At 46.0% G+C, this 13,192-nt stretch overlaps 1 protein-coding gene across 1 annotated transcript in view; it reads left to right on the top strand.

Moving 5' to 3' along the window:
• LOC114108463 (pleckstrin homology domain-containing family M member 1) overlaps positions 1–13,192 on the top strand; it is a 45,481-nt gene that overhangs the window by 20,905 nt on the left and 11,384 nt on the right. The window contains exons 6-8 of the mRNA XM_071603939.1: positions 4,013–4,283; positions 7,306–8,226; positions 10,828–10,973. Of these exons, the coding sequence (XP_071460040.1) occupies positions 4,013–4,283; positions 7,306–8,226; positions 10,828–10,973 (1,338 nt within the window). The remainder of the gene's footprint in view (positions 1–4,012; positions 4,284–7,305; positions 8,227–10,827; positions 10,974–13,192) is intronic.

Below are 13,192 nucleotides of genomic sequence, written 5' to 3' on the forward strand. Positions count from 1 at the left end.
ACATCACAATTACACTTGTGCTAAGTGCTGGGTAGGAAGGTGCAGAAAGCTGGAAGCTACCCAGAGTGACTATCTATGAGTTGGTCAAATCAATCCCCCATGGACCACCCACCTATGGCACAGTCGTGGGTACAAAGTCCCTTTGCCTGTCATAATGAGGACAGCCTAGACAGAATGTCCAATCCTTTTGAAGGTGATCCAAAGACCCAGCATCACATTCCTTAGCTAGATCTCTCTTTCTGGAACTTAGCTATTGTGTACAGTGTCATCATGGTACCTGAGTAACTCAGGGTGGCCATTCCTCTGTCTTGGGTCCCTGGTGGCAGGTGGTACTCTAATATAGTTATTGGGTCAGTAGTGATTCCCCCCACTATTAAAGGGGCAGGGAGCTGGACAAATGTGAGCCCCTGAACCAACAGGCATAGAAAAGGAGAGAGAAAAGGGAACCCTTGTGTGATGGTTTTGCAGGCACATTCTCTCCCTCCCCACTGCACCTGCCTGGGTGTGTTCTTTGATAGGGTTTTGCAGGACACATACTCTCAGTGCTTTTTCCAAGGAATCTGCTTCCCAATGCTTTTCCCTGTTGTTTGAGAGAGCCAAAGGTTTTCTCTAAAGAACCTTTTCCTGGAGGCTGCTCTGTGGTCAGTGAACTAGGGTCTGCATATTTCCTAGTAGTCTCCCTCTCCTCAGTGGAGAGAGAAGCCCTCCCTATCCATGGTCATAACATTCACATTTGTTTTCATCCTTCCAGTTCCTTCAACCCACCTTTCTTATATTATACTAAAAACATTGGGACAATCAAGATTTATTCCCCATCTTTTATGACCCTGTGCCATGTCCTTTAGTGGGAGATATCAAGAAAAATAGGACTGTTCAAACAAGATGGGGTTAAGCATAGAATATCACTGGGTTCATTAGGGGACCCTGGCCCATCTGGGACTGTGGGAGGAAGTGTGGGTTGAGAACCAATAAAGAAGCTTAAGGAGGAGGTGATGGATGATGTCTCCCATCAGGGCTATGAGCAGGGGCTACAGATGGTGAGAAGGATGTCACAAGTGTGTGAGAGGCTGCCAGGATAGCATCATGATTTCAGGGAGCTGCTTCGGCCTGTTTTCCTCAGGGTCTTGATGTCAGAGGCAGTCTTTGTTAAGAATGCAGCATTGTACATGTTCCCCAGTAGCCATTGACAGATCTTCCCATCCCTGACAGAGGATGTACCTGCCAATTCTGAGGGGTCTGTGGAGGAGGCCTTGGGGACCTAGTTCTGGGAGGTTCCCCAAGTGCCTGAATCAGACTTGCAGCTCTTGACTTAGGAGTCTTAGAGCATCTGAATGGATTAAACTGTGAAAAAGTACCCTTCTGGGGCAGCCAGCCCCAGCCCAGCTCCTCTTCCCTGTCTACATAAGCAAGGAGGATGTCTTGATTTAGGGGTTGGAAATAGCAACATCAGGGTGAGGCTGATGGCACTTAACAAAACAGCTGGTCTGGTCCCACCCCTCTTGTGACTCATATCCTCTGTGTAGACAGCCACACAGGACAGCCCAGTCAGCTTCCTTGCCTCTGCTTTTGCATTTTGGGGCACAGAAGCAGGGAGGGCTTGAAATAGTGAAACAAAGGAACTAGAATTCATTCCCACTAGCCCACAGACCCCACACTTCTCCGACTTCCTCTGTTAGGTGAGCTTCAGACAGAGAGGGCACGCAGACAGCACCGCAGAAGGGGCGGGGAAGGGCCTGCCTGTGGTGGCGTTCCAGGGCTGCCAAGGCAGAGGCAGGCACAGAACTGAGTCCGTTCCCCACACCTCCCTCATCTCCAGCCCCATAAGCAGGGCAGAAGAACCAACATGCTGGGCAGCTGGCGTCCACCTGCAAAGGGATCAAGTTGCACTCCTTCCTTAGACCTAGCACAAAAATTAACACTGAGCATAGACCTAAATGTAAGAGCTAAAATTGTAAAGCTTTTAGTAGAAAGCGTAGGAGTAGATCTTCATGACGCTGGCTTTGGCGATGGTTTCTTAGTTACAACACCAGGAGCAGAGACAAAAGAAAAAAATAGGTAAATTGGACTTCATCAAAATTAAAAACTTTTGTGCTTCCAGAGGCACCATTAAGAAAGTGAAAAGAGAGCTGGGGTTGTGGCTCAGTGGCAGAGCACTTGTCTAGCACGGGTGAGGCCCTGGGTTCGATCCTCAGCACCACATAAAAAATAAATAGGTTAAAAAAAATAAAGGTTAAATTAAAAAAAGAAAGTGAAAGATTAGAATAAGTTATACTCAATGTATACATGATGTGTCAAAATACACTCTGTTGTCTATTGTCATGTATACCTAAAAAGAACAAATTAAAGAAAGAAAGAAAGTGAAAAGACAGCCACAGAATGGGAGAGATCACTGGCAAATCATATAACTGGGTCAAGGTCTAGTTCCTAGAATGTTAAAGAACCCTTGCAAAAAAAAAAAAAAAAAAAAAAAAAAAAAAAATATATATATATATATATATATATATATATATATATATATATATATATTTTTTTTTAGAGCTGCCATGATAGGATGCCATAAACCAGACAGCTTACAATAACAGAAATGTGTTCTTTGATAGCTCTGGAGGCTAGAAGTTTAAAATCCAGATGTCAGCAGGGTTGATTCCTTCTGGAGATTACAGTGAGGAATCTGTGCCATTCCTTTCTCTTCACTTCCAGTGTAGCCAGCAAACCTTGGTGTCCCTGAACTTGTAGACTCACCCTCCACCTTCCCCTGCATTTCCCCTCTGTGCTCTGTCTTCACTTGGTGTTCTCCTCTGTGTGTGTCTTGCCTTCTGTTCGTATAAGGACATAACTCGTTTTGGATGAAGGGTCTACCCTACTCTAGTATGACCTCATCTTAACTAATTACATCTACATCTAAATAAAGATCACATTCTGAGGTGCTGGGGTTAAGAGCTCAACAAGTCTTTGCGGGGGGTGGGGTGGGGGGGCACAACTCAGCACTTAACAACAAAGATAAATAACTCAATTAAAAATGGCCAAAGGATTCAAATTGGTTTTTTTTTTCAAAGAAGATATATTAATACCACCCAACACATGAAAAGATGTTCAGTATCATTAGACATTAGGGAGGTGCAGATCAAAACAGCAATGAGAGAAAAAAAAGAAAAAGAAGAAAACTGCAATGAGATAGCCCTTCACACCCATCAGGATGGCTGTAATCAAGAAATAACAAACATTGGAGAGTTTATAGAGAAATTAGTTGCCTCATAAATTCCTGGTGGGAATGTAAAATTGTGTAGCCACTTTGGGAAATGGTTTAACAGGTCCTCAATATGTTAAACTTAGAGTTACATACAACCCCACAAATCCACTCCTAAGTATGTAGCCAAGAAAAGGGAAACCTGAATCCACACAAAAACATGTACATGGATTTTCATAGCAGTATTAATCACAATAGCCAAAAGTGGAAACATCCCAAGTACCCATCAACTGATGAATGGATAAATAAAATGTGGTTCATCTATACAATTATTTGGCCATAAAAAAGAATTTGAATTTTCACATATACTTGGTGAAAACATTATGCTAAGAGAAAAAAGTCAGTCACAAAAGATCACACATTATATGATTCCTTTTATATGAAATAGCCAGATTGTGTAAATCTATAAAACCAGAAAATAGATGAGTGGTTTCCCAGAGCCGGAATGGTAATGGGGAAATGAGGGTGCCTGCTAGTAGGTATGGGTTTCTTTTTGGTGTGATGAAAATGTTCTGAACTTAGATTAAGGGGATGGTTACACAACTCTGGGAATATACCAAATTATTGAATTATATACCCTTTAAAATGGGTTCATTTTGGGCTGGGGATAGAGCTCAGTTAGTAGAGTGCTTGCCTTGCATGCACAAGGCCCTGGGTTCGATCCCCAGCACCACAAAAAAAGGGGGGGGGGGCGTCATTTTATGGTATATAATTTTTTAAACCTTAAACATCAGACAATCTCTATCTTTACTTCTTTCTCAACAGAAAAGCAGAAACTGGATCTCTGAAGATGACTTCTACCGGCCTACCCAGGAGCAAGCCCCTGAGAGCACCACAGATGGCTCCGGAGCTGGTTCTCGAGGGACTCCAGAGTCAAGGCCTGCTCTCCACAGGCATTTTTCTCAAGGACCAAGAAAGAGCTGCTCCCTGGGGGCATCAGACAAAGCATGTGTGCCTTCCCCAGGAAGCAGGAAAGCCAGGGCAGCACCAGCTCCAGAGCATAAGAACTTCCGGGTGGTGCACCGCAGGCAGATGGGTAGGTGGCTCGGCAGGGACCGAGCAGTTGTAAAGTCTTGTTTGCCATTATCCAATGGGTGGCGTGTTCCCCTAGAGAAACTTCATATCAGAATGTAATAAGAGGCATACTCATGCTTAGTAATTCAGGAGAGCATTTTAGGAAAAGTACTGTATTCTCTTATAAAATCTTATTGAGATAGTGTTAAAACCTATCTACAGAGAATTAAAATACTGTTTCATATATTGAAACAGAGATACGCTCCCTGAAATTGCACTATAAAATTGAGAATTACAGAGGATTCTTGATTCTCTCTGTGCTCAGAGCACCCTGCACCTCGGAGGCCAAGGTGTTCTAACAGCTCCTTCTAAAAGCCTTATTTTAGATGGTTCATTTAACAGCGCTGGTGGGCTTTATCAGGTCTTGTGTTTGTTTCTGTCCTCCATGTGCTATTTATTGTGAAGGCCCCACCCTATGAAATTCCAGAAAGCACTAAATAACCATAACCTAATTTTTCTGTAACCCTCAAAATGAGTTCCTTTTATAACAAACAAAATAATGTAATGGGGTCCTGGCATCAGTTTCTCCTCATTTTCTGTTTATAGTGACCTAGCTGAGAATTCTGTCAGGTCCATGGGGCTCTGGGTGAGAAGAGCCCTGATCTCCATGTTGGCTTCTTTTGGGTTTGTCCCACCTGCTTTTGGCTGTGGTCTCTAACCATGTCTGAGAAGGTGTGCTTTTTTCTTTGTCTTTCTTTCTTTCTTTCTTTTTTTTCTTTTTCTTTCTTTCTTTTTTTTTTTTTTTTTTAGTGGTAGATGGACACAATATTTTTTTTATTTATTTTTATGTGGTACTGAGCATCAAACCCAGTTCCTCACACATACTAGGCAAGCACTCTACCACTGAGCCACAACCCTTACCCCCAGTGGTATGCTTCTTACTTAGGATATCCAAGGGGTCAGGAAACCCTATGCAGTACAAATCTCCAGGCTGGGGGAAAGAGAATTTTGTGGCCTTTGGACCCCTCCATATAATGTAGCAGACTCCAGAGGAGCAAGGGGCATTGAGCAGTGTGGGTCACAGGCCTTCATTCCTTTGTTCATTGAGCAGGTATTCATTGGTGTCTCTAATGTGCCAGGCAGTATTCTAGATGTGTAGGACACAGGGGGAAGCATATGGGACTTGGATTCTGGCAGGGGGATCCAGGAAATAAAAAAACTGTCAAGTAATCATAGAGTGTGGTTAGGTGGTGATTAGAGCCCTAGAAAATAAGGAGTCAGGGAGTGCCAGGCAAGAGGGTAGCCAGAGCACCCTCACAAATAGGGTGACATGTGAGGTCATGGGAAGGGAGAAGGGAAGGAGGCATGAGGTCATCTGTGTGTTTCAAACAGTGAGAAAAATGCAAATCCTGTGCCAAGAACATGCTTAACATGTTCAGGGGACAGTGGTGACCAGAGCAACTGGTGCAGAGTGGGGAGGGGTGGTGAGAGATGAGGTCAGTTACATGGAGGCCTATGGACCATGAAAAGTAGGTAGGCATTTGTTCTGGGGACAGAATGGCAGATGGACATGTTCTAGCTTATCTTTTAAACTAATCACTCCAGCTCCTATACTGAAGGACAGCAGGGGATGCCAAACCAGTCAGAGGACTGTCGTCATAATCCAAGTAAGAGATGACGGTGGCCTGAGCTGTGAGGTAGTAGAAGTGGTGGAGAAGCAGGGGACTATTAGATATGTATTGAAGCTAAGAGGATTTGCTGAAGGTTTGGATATAAGGTGAAAAAGAAAAATCTGGGATAACTCCATGGTTTTTAGCCTAGGAAACTAGAAGGATGAAGTTCTCCATTTTATGAGGTAAGGAACATTAGGGAAGAAGCAGTTTTGCAGCAAGAGAATTAGGAATTCATTTTTGGCATGTCAACTTTAAGGCATCTATTAGACATATGTGGAGCAGGTGGATGTATTAAAGTTCATGGGTGAAGTCCAGGCTAGAGGAAAAAAGGGGGCGGGGTCTGTGGGCATAAAGCCCTGAGAGCAGGTAAGCTCAGCTAGGGAGTGGGTGTCCACAGAACAGACAGGGACCCAGGGCTGAGCCCCAGAGTGCTCCAGCCCTGAGAGGTCAGGGAGCTGAGGAGATAAGGGTCAGGTAAGGCCTCCAGGGAGGCCTTAGGTTTGGCCACAAGGAGGGTGTTGTTGGCCTTCCCAAGAGTAGTTTCAGTAAAGTGAGAGGTCAGAAGTCTAACTGGAGCAGGTTCAAGAAGGAATGGGAGCAGCAATAGAGCCAGAGATGCCTGTACTTCTTAAGCAGATTTTCTGTAAAAAGGACTAAGAAACAAGGTAGTAATTAGAGATGTGAGTTGAGGAGAGAGATTTTAAAGATGGGAGAAATTACAGCATTCTGTGTGCCAGAGGGCCTGATCAAGTAGAGAAGGGAGGAAAGAGCGACACAGGAGAAAGGGAATTGCTGGAAAGATGTCCTTGGCCTTGTGTGGGTGTGGGGAGGGATTGGCCTCACTTAGAAGCACAACCTAATGACAGGAGGGAAGGTCCAATGAAGGCCCAGATGCCAGAGTATATATATAGTGTATATGAGCACATTCCTCTTCTCAGCAAAGTGCAGGAAATGAGGTCAATGCTTGCCGCAGCCCTGCTGGCTGGGCAAAATAACCGGGGGGTGACGAACAACTTGTGTAGATTGATATAGCAGGAGTAGGAGCCCTTTATTGCAGGACAGGAGCAGTATTTATACATTCCACACAGCTTATCTAATTAGCATAAACTAGATACATCAGTCAACCAATAAGGAATCTCCACACTTAATGGCTCGATGGTGTTACTTCACAAACCACTCCCTCTGGCAAAATGCCAGGCGCCATCCAGACTTGTTTACAGACTCTAACAAATGCTGAGGAGGATTGGCCAAGGTGCTCAAAAATATTCCCATCCAGCTTTCAGAATCCCATCTGACAGTGGCCCACGACCAGCTGTGTTCTGGGGATTTCCACTGTGGCCCATTCTCTAAAGTGCCTCTTTCTGCTTCCAGGGCTGTCCAACCCATTCCGGGGCCTCATGAAGCTGGGCACAGTGGCTCGGCGAGGGGCCATGGGCATCTGGAAGGAGTTCTTCTGCGAGCTCTCCCCGCTGGAGCTCCGCCTCTACCTGAGTGATGAGGAGCGCACCTGTGTGGAAAGCTGCTCTCTGCTGCGCTGTGAGGCTGTGGGGCCGGCCCACAGTGATGGGCGCTTTGAGCTAGTCTTCTCTGGCAAGAAGCTGGCCCTGCGTGCCTCCTCTCAGGATGAGGCTGAGGACTGGCTTGACCGGGTGCGGGAGGCCCTGCAGAAGGTCCGGCCTCAGCAGGAAGATGAGTGGGTGAACATCCAGTATCCAGACCAACCTGAGGACCCCGCTGAGGCTCCCCTAGGTGGACACCTCTCTTACTCAGCCTTGCTTCCGGAGCCCACAGTCCCCCAGGGCACACAGTTTGACTGGACATCTGCCCAGGTTCCGGAGCCAGATGCTATCAAAGAATCCCTTCTGTACCTGTATGCAGACAGGACCTGGATACCCTATATTTTCTCCCTGTCTTTGGAGTCTCTTAAATGCTTCCGAGTGAAAAACAATGAGAAGATGCTAAGTGACAGCCATGGAGTGGAGACCATCCGAGACATCCTGCCGGACACAAGCCTAGGGGGCCCGGCCTTTTTCAAAATCATCACAGCCAAGGCCGTGCTGAAGCTGCAGGCAGGGACCGCCGAGGAGGCTGCCCTGTGGAGGGACCTGGTCCGCAAGGTCTTGGCATCATACTTGGAGACAGCCGAGGAGGCCGTGACACTTGGCGGGAGTCTGGATGAAAACTGTCAGGAGGTGCTGAAGTTCGCCACCCGGGAGAATGGCTTCCTGTTGCAGTACCTGGTGGCCATCCCCACGGAGAAAGGCCTGGACTCCCAGGGCTGCTTCTGCGCAGGTGCTGACTTGAACCTTCCCACCACCCACTGCCTGCCAGCCTTGCTCTACTTCCTGATTTGGGGCCCTCCCTGTGCCTTCATCCTTCCCCTGAGTTGACGTAACAGTAGGCTTCCAGGAAGCCTCCGCACCTCCCCAGCACCCAGTGGGGCCAGCTGCCTGCTCTTGGGCAGCCCCCTGTCTCTCCCCTCTCCTGCTGCTGGGTGGGACCTGTGGGTGACAACCATGCTTCCTGTTGCTGTCTCCTTTCTGCATTATCTTCTTGCTACACTGTCATATTCTTTTACAAAAGGGGCCTGGGATTCTCCCAAAGTAAATATTTGTGCATGATTTTGCAAGTCATGCTATTCCATGCTGTCCAGTAGAACTTCCTGTGTTAATGAAAAGTTCTAGATCTGTGCTGTCTGCTGTGGTAGCTGTGAGCCACGTGTGGTCACTGGATGCTTAACATGTGGCTAGTGTGCATAAGGAACTGTTTTCCATTTAAATTCACTTAAGGGCTGGGGTGGTGACTCAGTGGTAAAGCACTTGCCTAGCATGTGTGAGACCCTGGGCTCGATCCTCAGCACCACATAAAAATAAATAAAATAAAGGTATTGTATTCTTCTACAACTAAAAAAAAAAAAAAAAAATTTTTTTTAATTTGCTAAATTCACTTAAAAGGGACCCCTATGGTGCATGGCACTGTCTCGGGCAGCACAGCTCTATGTGTTATTCTGCAACTTGGTTTTTTCTCCTTAGTAATACATTATGGGTATTATTTCATGTCACTGCATCTGCCTTGTTATTATCACCATTGAATCACCTTTGTGTGGGGCACTGAGCCAGATGCTTTATTTGGATTATCTCATTTAGTAGAGACTGGGGCTGTTACTCTGTTTATAGGTGAGGAAGCTGAGGCCCAGAGCTGGTAAGTGCCTTGGCTCAGGCTCATACAAGCTAGTAAGTGTTAGAGACAGAACTGGACCTTGATGGTTGCTCCCTCGGAGCCTGTGCTAGTGGAGAGGACCCCAGAGGCTCTCTGCCCTTGAATTGTCCAAGCCTATGTGATGTACCACTCCCCGGTGTACAGGGGGACATGCCAGCTGCACTGCTGCAGAAGGCCACAATAAGTTGAGTTCCAATTTCAGAGCTGACCTGGGGGGAGGGAGGAGCCTGCCAGACCAGAGGGGAAAGCCTCCTTAAATGCCTGGAAGGAAGTGGCCTGCGGTAGCCCCCTGGAGGATGGGAGAAGCAGGCTGAGCAGAGCTTCCTACAGAAAACACCTGCAAGCAGCACTGTGCCCCAGAACTCACCCTTCTCTCTTCAGCCCAAGGGCAGGACTTTAGCACTTGTGAGGGGACACTTCCCACCTGTGAAGTAAGTGCTGTCACAGAGAACAGGTCTCCCCATGGCTCTCACCTGATAGCCTGACAGCCAGGACTGTGAAACCCCGACTTCCTGCTTCCTCTCCACCCTGCAGCACAGCCCCGTGGCTGGGCAGACATTGGTGCGCACTGGGTTGTATTTCAGTTTGCGGGTCACTTTCAGAACATGGTCTCACTATTACTTTGTAATATCCCCACAAAAATAGCAAGTAGCAGCTGAGTTTTATAGACACTGAAATGAAACCTTGAGAAAATTAGGTGAAGGTCAGGGTGAGGCAGCTGCTAAGCAAGAGATCCTGCACTTTGGTCCCAAGGCCAAAGTGGCTCAGTGGTAGGGGGACCCTTTCCCCTGCCCCTGTGGGAGGCAGAACATGTGTTCAGGATTTGAGCCAGCCTTAGATTTTTGCCCTAGCCACACCCCACTCCCAGTGCCCCCTGAGACCTTCAACCAAGCAGCTGAAACTGGCCCTATCCCACTCCCCTGAGATAACAGGCTGCTCAGGGTTCAAGCTGGTCTCAGGAAATGTCCAGGCCACCCTGGCTCCTGCTGGCTTCCCCATCCACTACCCTTCTTCAGCTCTTTCACTGCTGGCCCTGACTTGGTTGCTTCCGTTACTGGGCCCCGGTAGGGGGTGGATGGAGAGGAGGTGGCATTGGGGAGCAAGCAGTGGAACCACTGGATGAAGGAGGCTGAGTATCATGGAAGAGATCTCAGGCTTGGGACCAACCAAGCCCAAATTTGATTTCCACTGTGTAAACTAGTTGTTGTGTAACCAGACAGATTTCTTCACCTCTGAGCATCAATTTCTTTAGCTGTAAAATGGTGATAGTAATTTTTTTTTAAAGAGAGAGAGAGAGAGAGAGAATTTTAATATTTATCATTTTTTAGTTTTTGGTGGATACAACATCTTTGTTTGTACGTGGCCATGAGGATTGAACCCGGGCTGCACGCATGCCAGGCGAGTGCGCTACCACTTGAGCCACATCCCCAGCCCTGTGATAGTAATTCTAATAGTGCATTGTTACATTAATAGTGTTGATCATTAGTGGTGGAAATATAAGTGAGTCATTTTTACCCTTGTGCTCTTCTTTTAAAAAATATAACATATATATATATATATTAGTTATGTTAGTTATGTTTATATATATAAAACTAGCAGGCCCCTCCCACCATAGTAGCTCTGTGATACCTGGAGCTGACTCTGCCCCTCTCTGCTCACTGCCTATCTCCCCAGGCTGCTCCCGGCAGATTGGCTTCTCCTTTGTACGACCCAAACTCTGTGCCTTCTCTGGCCTCTATTACTGTGACATCTGCCACCAAGATGATACTTCAGTGATTCCGGCCAGAATTATCCACAACTGGGACCTCACCAAGCGCCCGGTAAGTCTCAGGCCCAGCGAGTCATGATCCTACATGGCTGCTGAATGACAGAGGAATATCCTCCCCATTTCGCTGCTGCTGTTTGTATGTTTGAAGTGGTTTGGCTCTAGGGAGCAAGATCACTGGTTCAAGACCAAGAGAAAAGCTTGGTGCCTATCTGCAGCTCCCAAACAGAGCTCTGAAAACACCTGCCTGAGTCCCCAGTAGACCTCTGAAGATGATTCTCTGCAGCTTCCAAGAAACAGACAAAACTGTGTAAGGCACCAGCAACTAGGTAGATAGGCAGATAGGAAGGAGGGACAGGATAAGATAGATCAGATATGTCAATGGATGTGTGGCTGGATAGTTGAGTGGGTGGGTGGATAGATGGATAGATGGATGGAGTTAGGTAGATGGCTGGGTGGGTGGATTGCTAGATAAGTAAATGGACAGCCCAGCCAGCTGGCCACACCCCAAAGAGCAATTCAACCTTACTTTTGCCAACCCTGAGGGCCCCGGGTGACTGCAAGCCCTGTGTGGGCTACTTATTTCATGTTTTCCAAAGTGTGCTTTTAGCCAGGTGTGGTGGTCCATACCTGTAATCCCAGCGACTTGAGAGGCTGAGGCAGGAAGATTGCAAGTTCAAAGCCAGCCACAGCAAGTGAGGCCCTAAGCAACTTGGCAAGACCCTGTCTCTAAATTTAAAAAATAATTATATATATGGCTGGGGGGGAAAAGTGCACTTTTTCTGGGCCTCTACCCGTTATAAAGATAATATATGGTTATTTTTTTTAAAAGCTTTCCCTATGCAGAAAACTAGGACTTTTTTTTTTTTTTTAGATGTCGATGGATCTTTATTTTGTTCATTTATTTATATGTGGTGCTGAGAATCGAACCCAGTGCCTTGCACATGCTAGGCAAGCACTCTACCACTGATCCACAACCCCAGTCCAATACAGGATTATTGTTCAACATTAAAACTTACAGAAAAGCCCAAAGACAAATCAGTCAAAATTATGTGTCATCACCCAGAGGTAATCACTACTAATATTCTGGGGGGCAGCCTTTTCTGTGCATTAATTACATATGGCCATGAGGATTGAACCCGGGCTGCACGCATGCCAGGCGAGTGCGCTACCACTTGAGCCACATCCCCAGCCCTGTGATAGTAATTCGATTTTTTATAAATCGAACCCAGTGCCTCACATGTGCTGGGATCATATTGGACTCATCCTGCTTTGTTCACTTAATTTTTTTTCTTTTTTTTAATTTGTTTTAATTAGTTACACATGACAGTACAATGATCTTGACGTATTATACATTTGAATCAGATGGGGTATAATTTCTCATTTTTCTGAGTGTACAGGTTGCAGAATCACATTGGTCATGCAGTCATATATATACATGCAGCAATAATAATGTCTATTTTATTCTGCTGTCCTTCCTTTCCCCCCTTCCCCTCCCCTCCTCTCTCCCATCTTGTTCACTTAATATTATATCTTTTTTTTTTTAGAGAGAGATAGAGAATTTTAATATTTATTTTTAGTTTTTGGCAGACACACATCTTTGTTTTTTGTATGTGGTGCTGAGGCTCGAACCCGGGCCACACGCATGCCAGGCGAGCGCGCTACCGCTTGAGCCACATCCCTAGCCCCTAATATTATATCTTGGGTACTCTTGTATGTCCACCAGATGCTTCTGAACAAGATACTTTTTTTCTTTGAACAAGATATATTCTAAGATCTTTCAGATTGTCCTCTTCTCTAGGTGGGCTTAGCCACCTTCCTTCCTTCCTTCCTTCTTTCCTTTCTGTCTGTCTCATTCTCCTTCCTTCCTTCCTTCCTTCCTTTCCTGGGGATTGAATCCAAGAGCATTTAACAACTGAGCACATCCTCAGCCCTTTTGGGTTTTTTAAATTCTTAATTCTTTAAAATATTTTTTTAGTTGTAGATGGTCGCAATACCTTTATTTGATTTGATTTGATTTTTATGTGGTGCTGGGAATCAAACCCAGTGCCTCACATGTGAGAGGCAAATGTTCTACCACTGAACTATGACCCCAGCCCTAATTTTTTATTTTGAGACAATTTCTCACTAAGTTGCTTAGGGTCTTGCTAAGTTGCTGAGGCTGGCTTCAGACTTGCAATCCTTCTGCCTTAGCCTCCTAAGCCATTAGGATTATAGCCACTTTTCTAGCTGTGTTGTCATGAGCAAGTTAGCTTCAGAACCCTAATCTCTTAA

The sequence above is a fragment of the Marmota flaviventris genome, chromosome 17 (genome assembly GCF_047511675.1).
Source record: "Marmota flaviventris isolate mMarFla1 chromosome 17, mMarFla1.hap1, whole genome shotgun sequence".
NCBI lineage: Eukaryota > Metazoa > Chordata > Mammalia > Rodentia > Sciuridae > Marmota > Marmota flaviventris.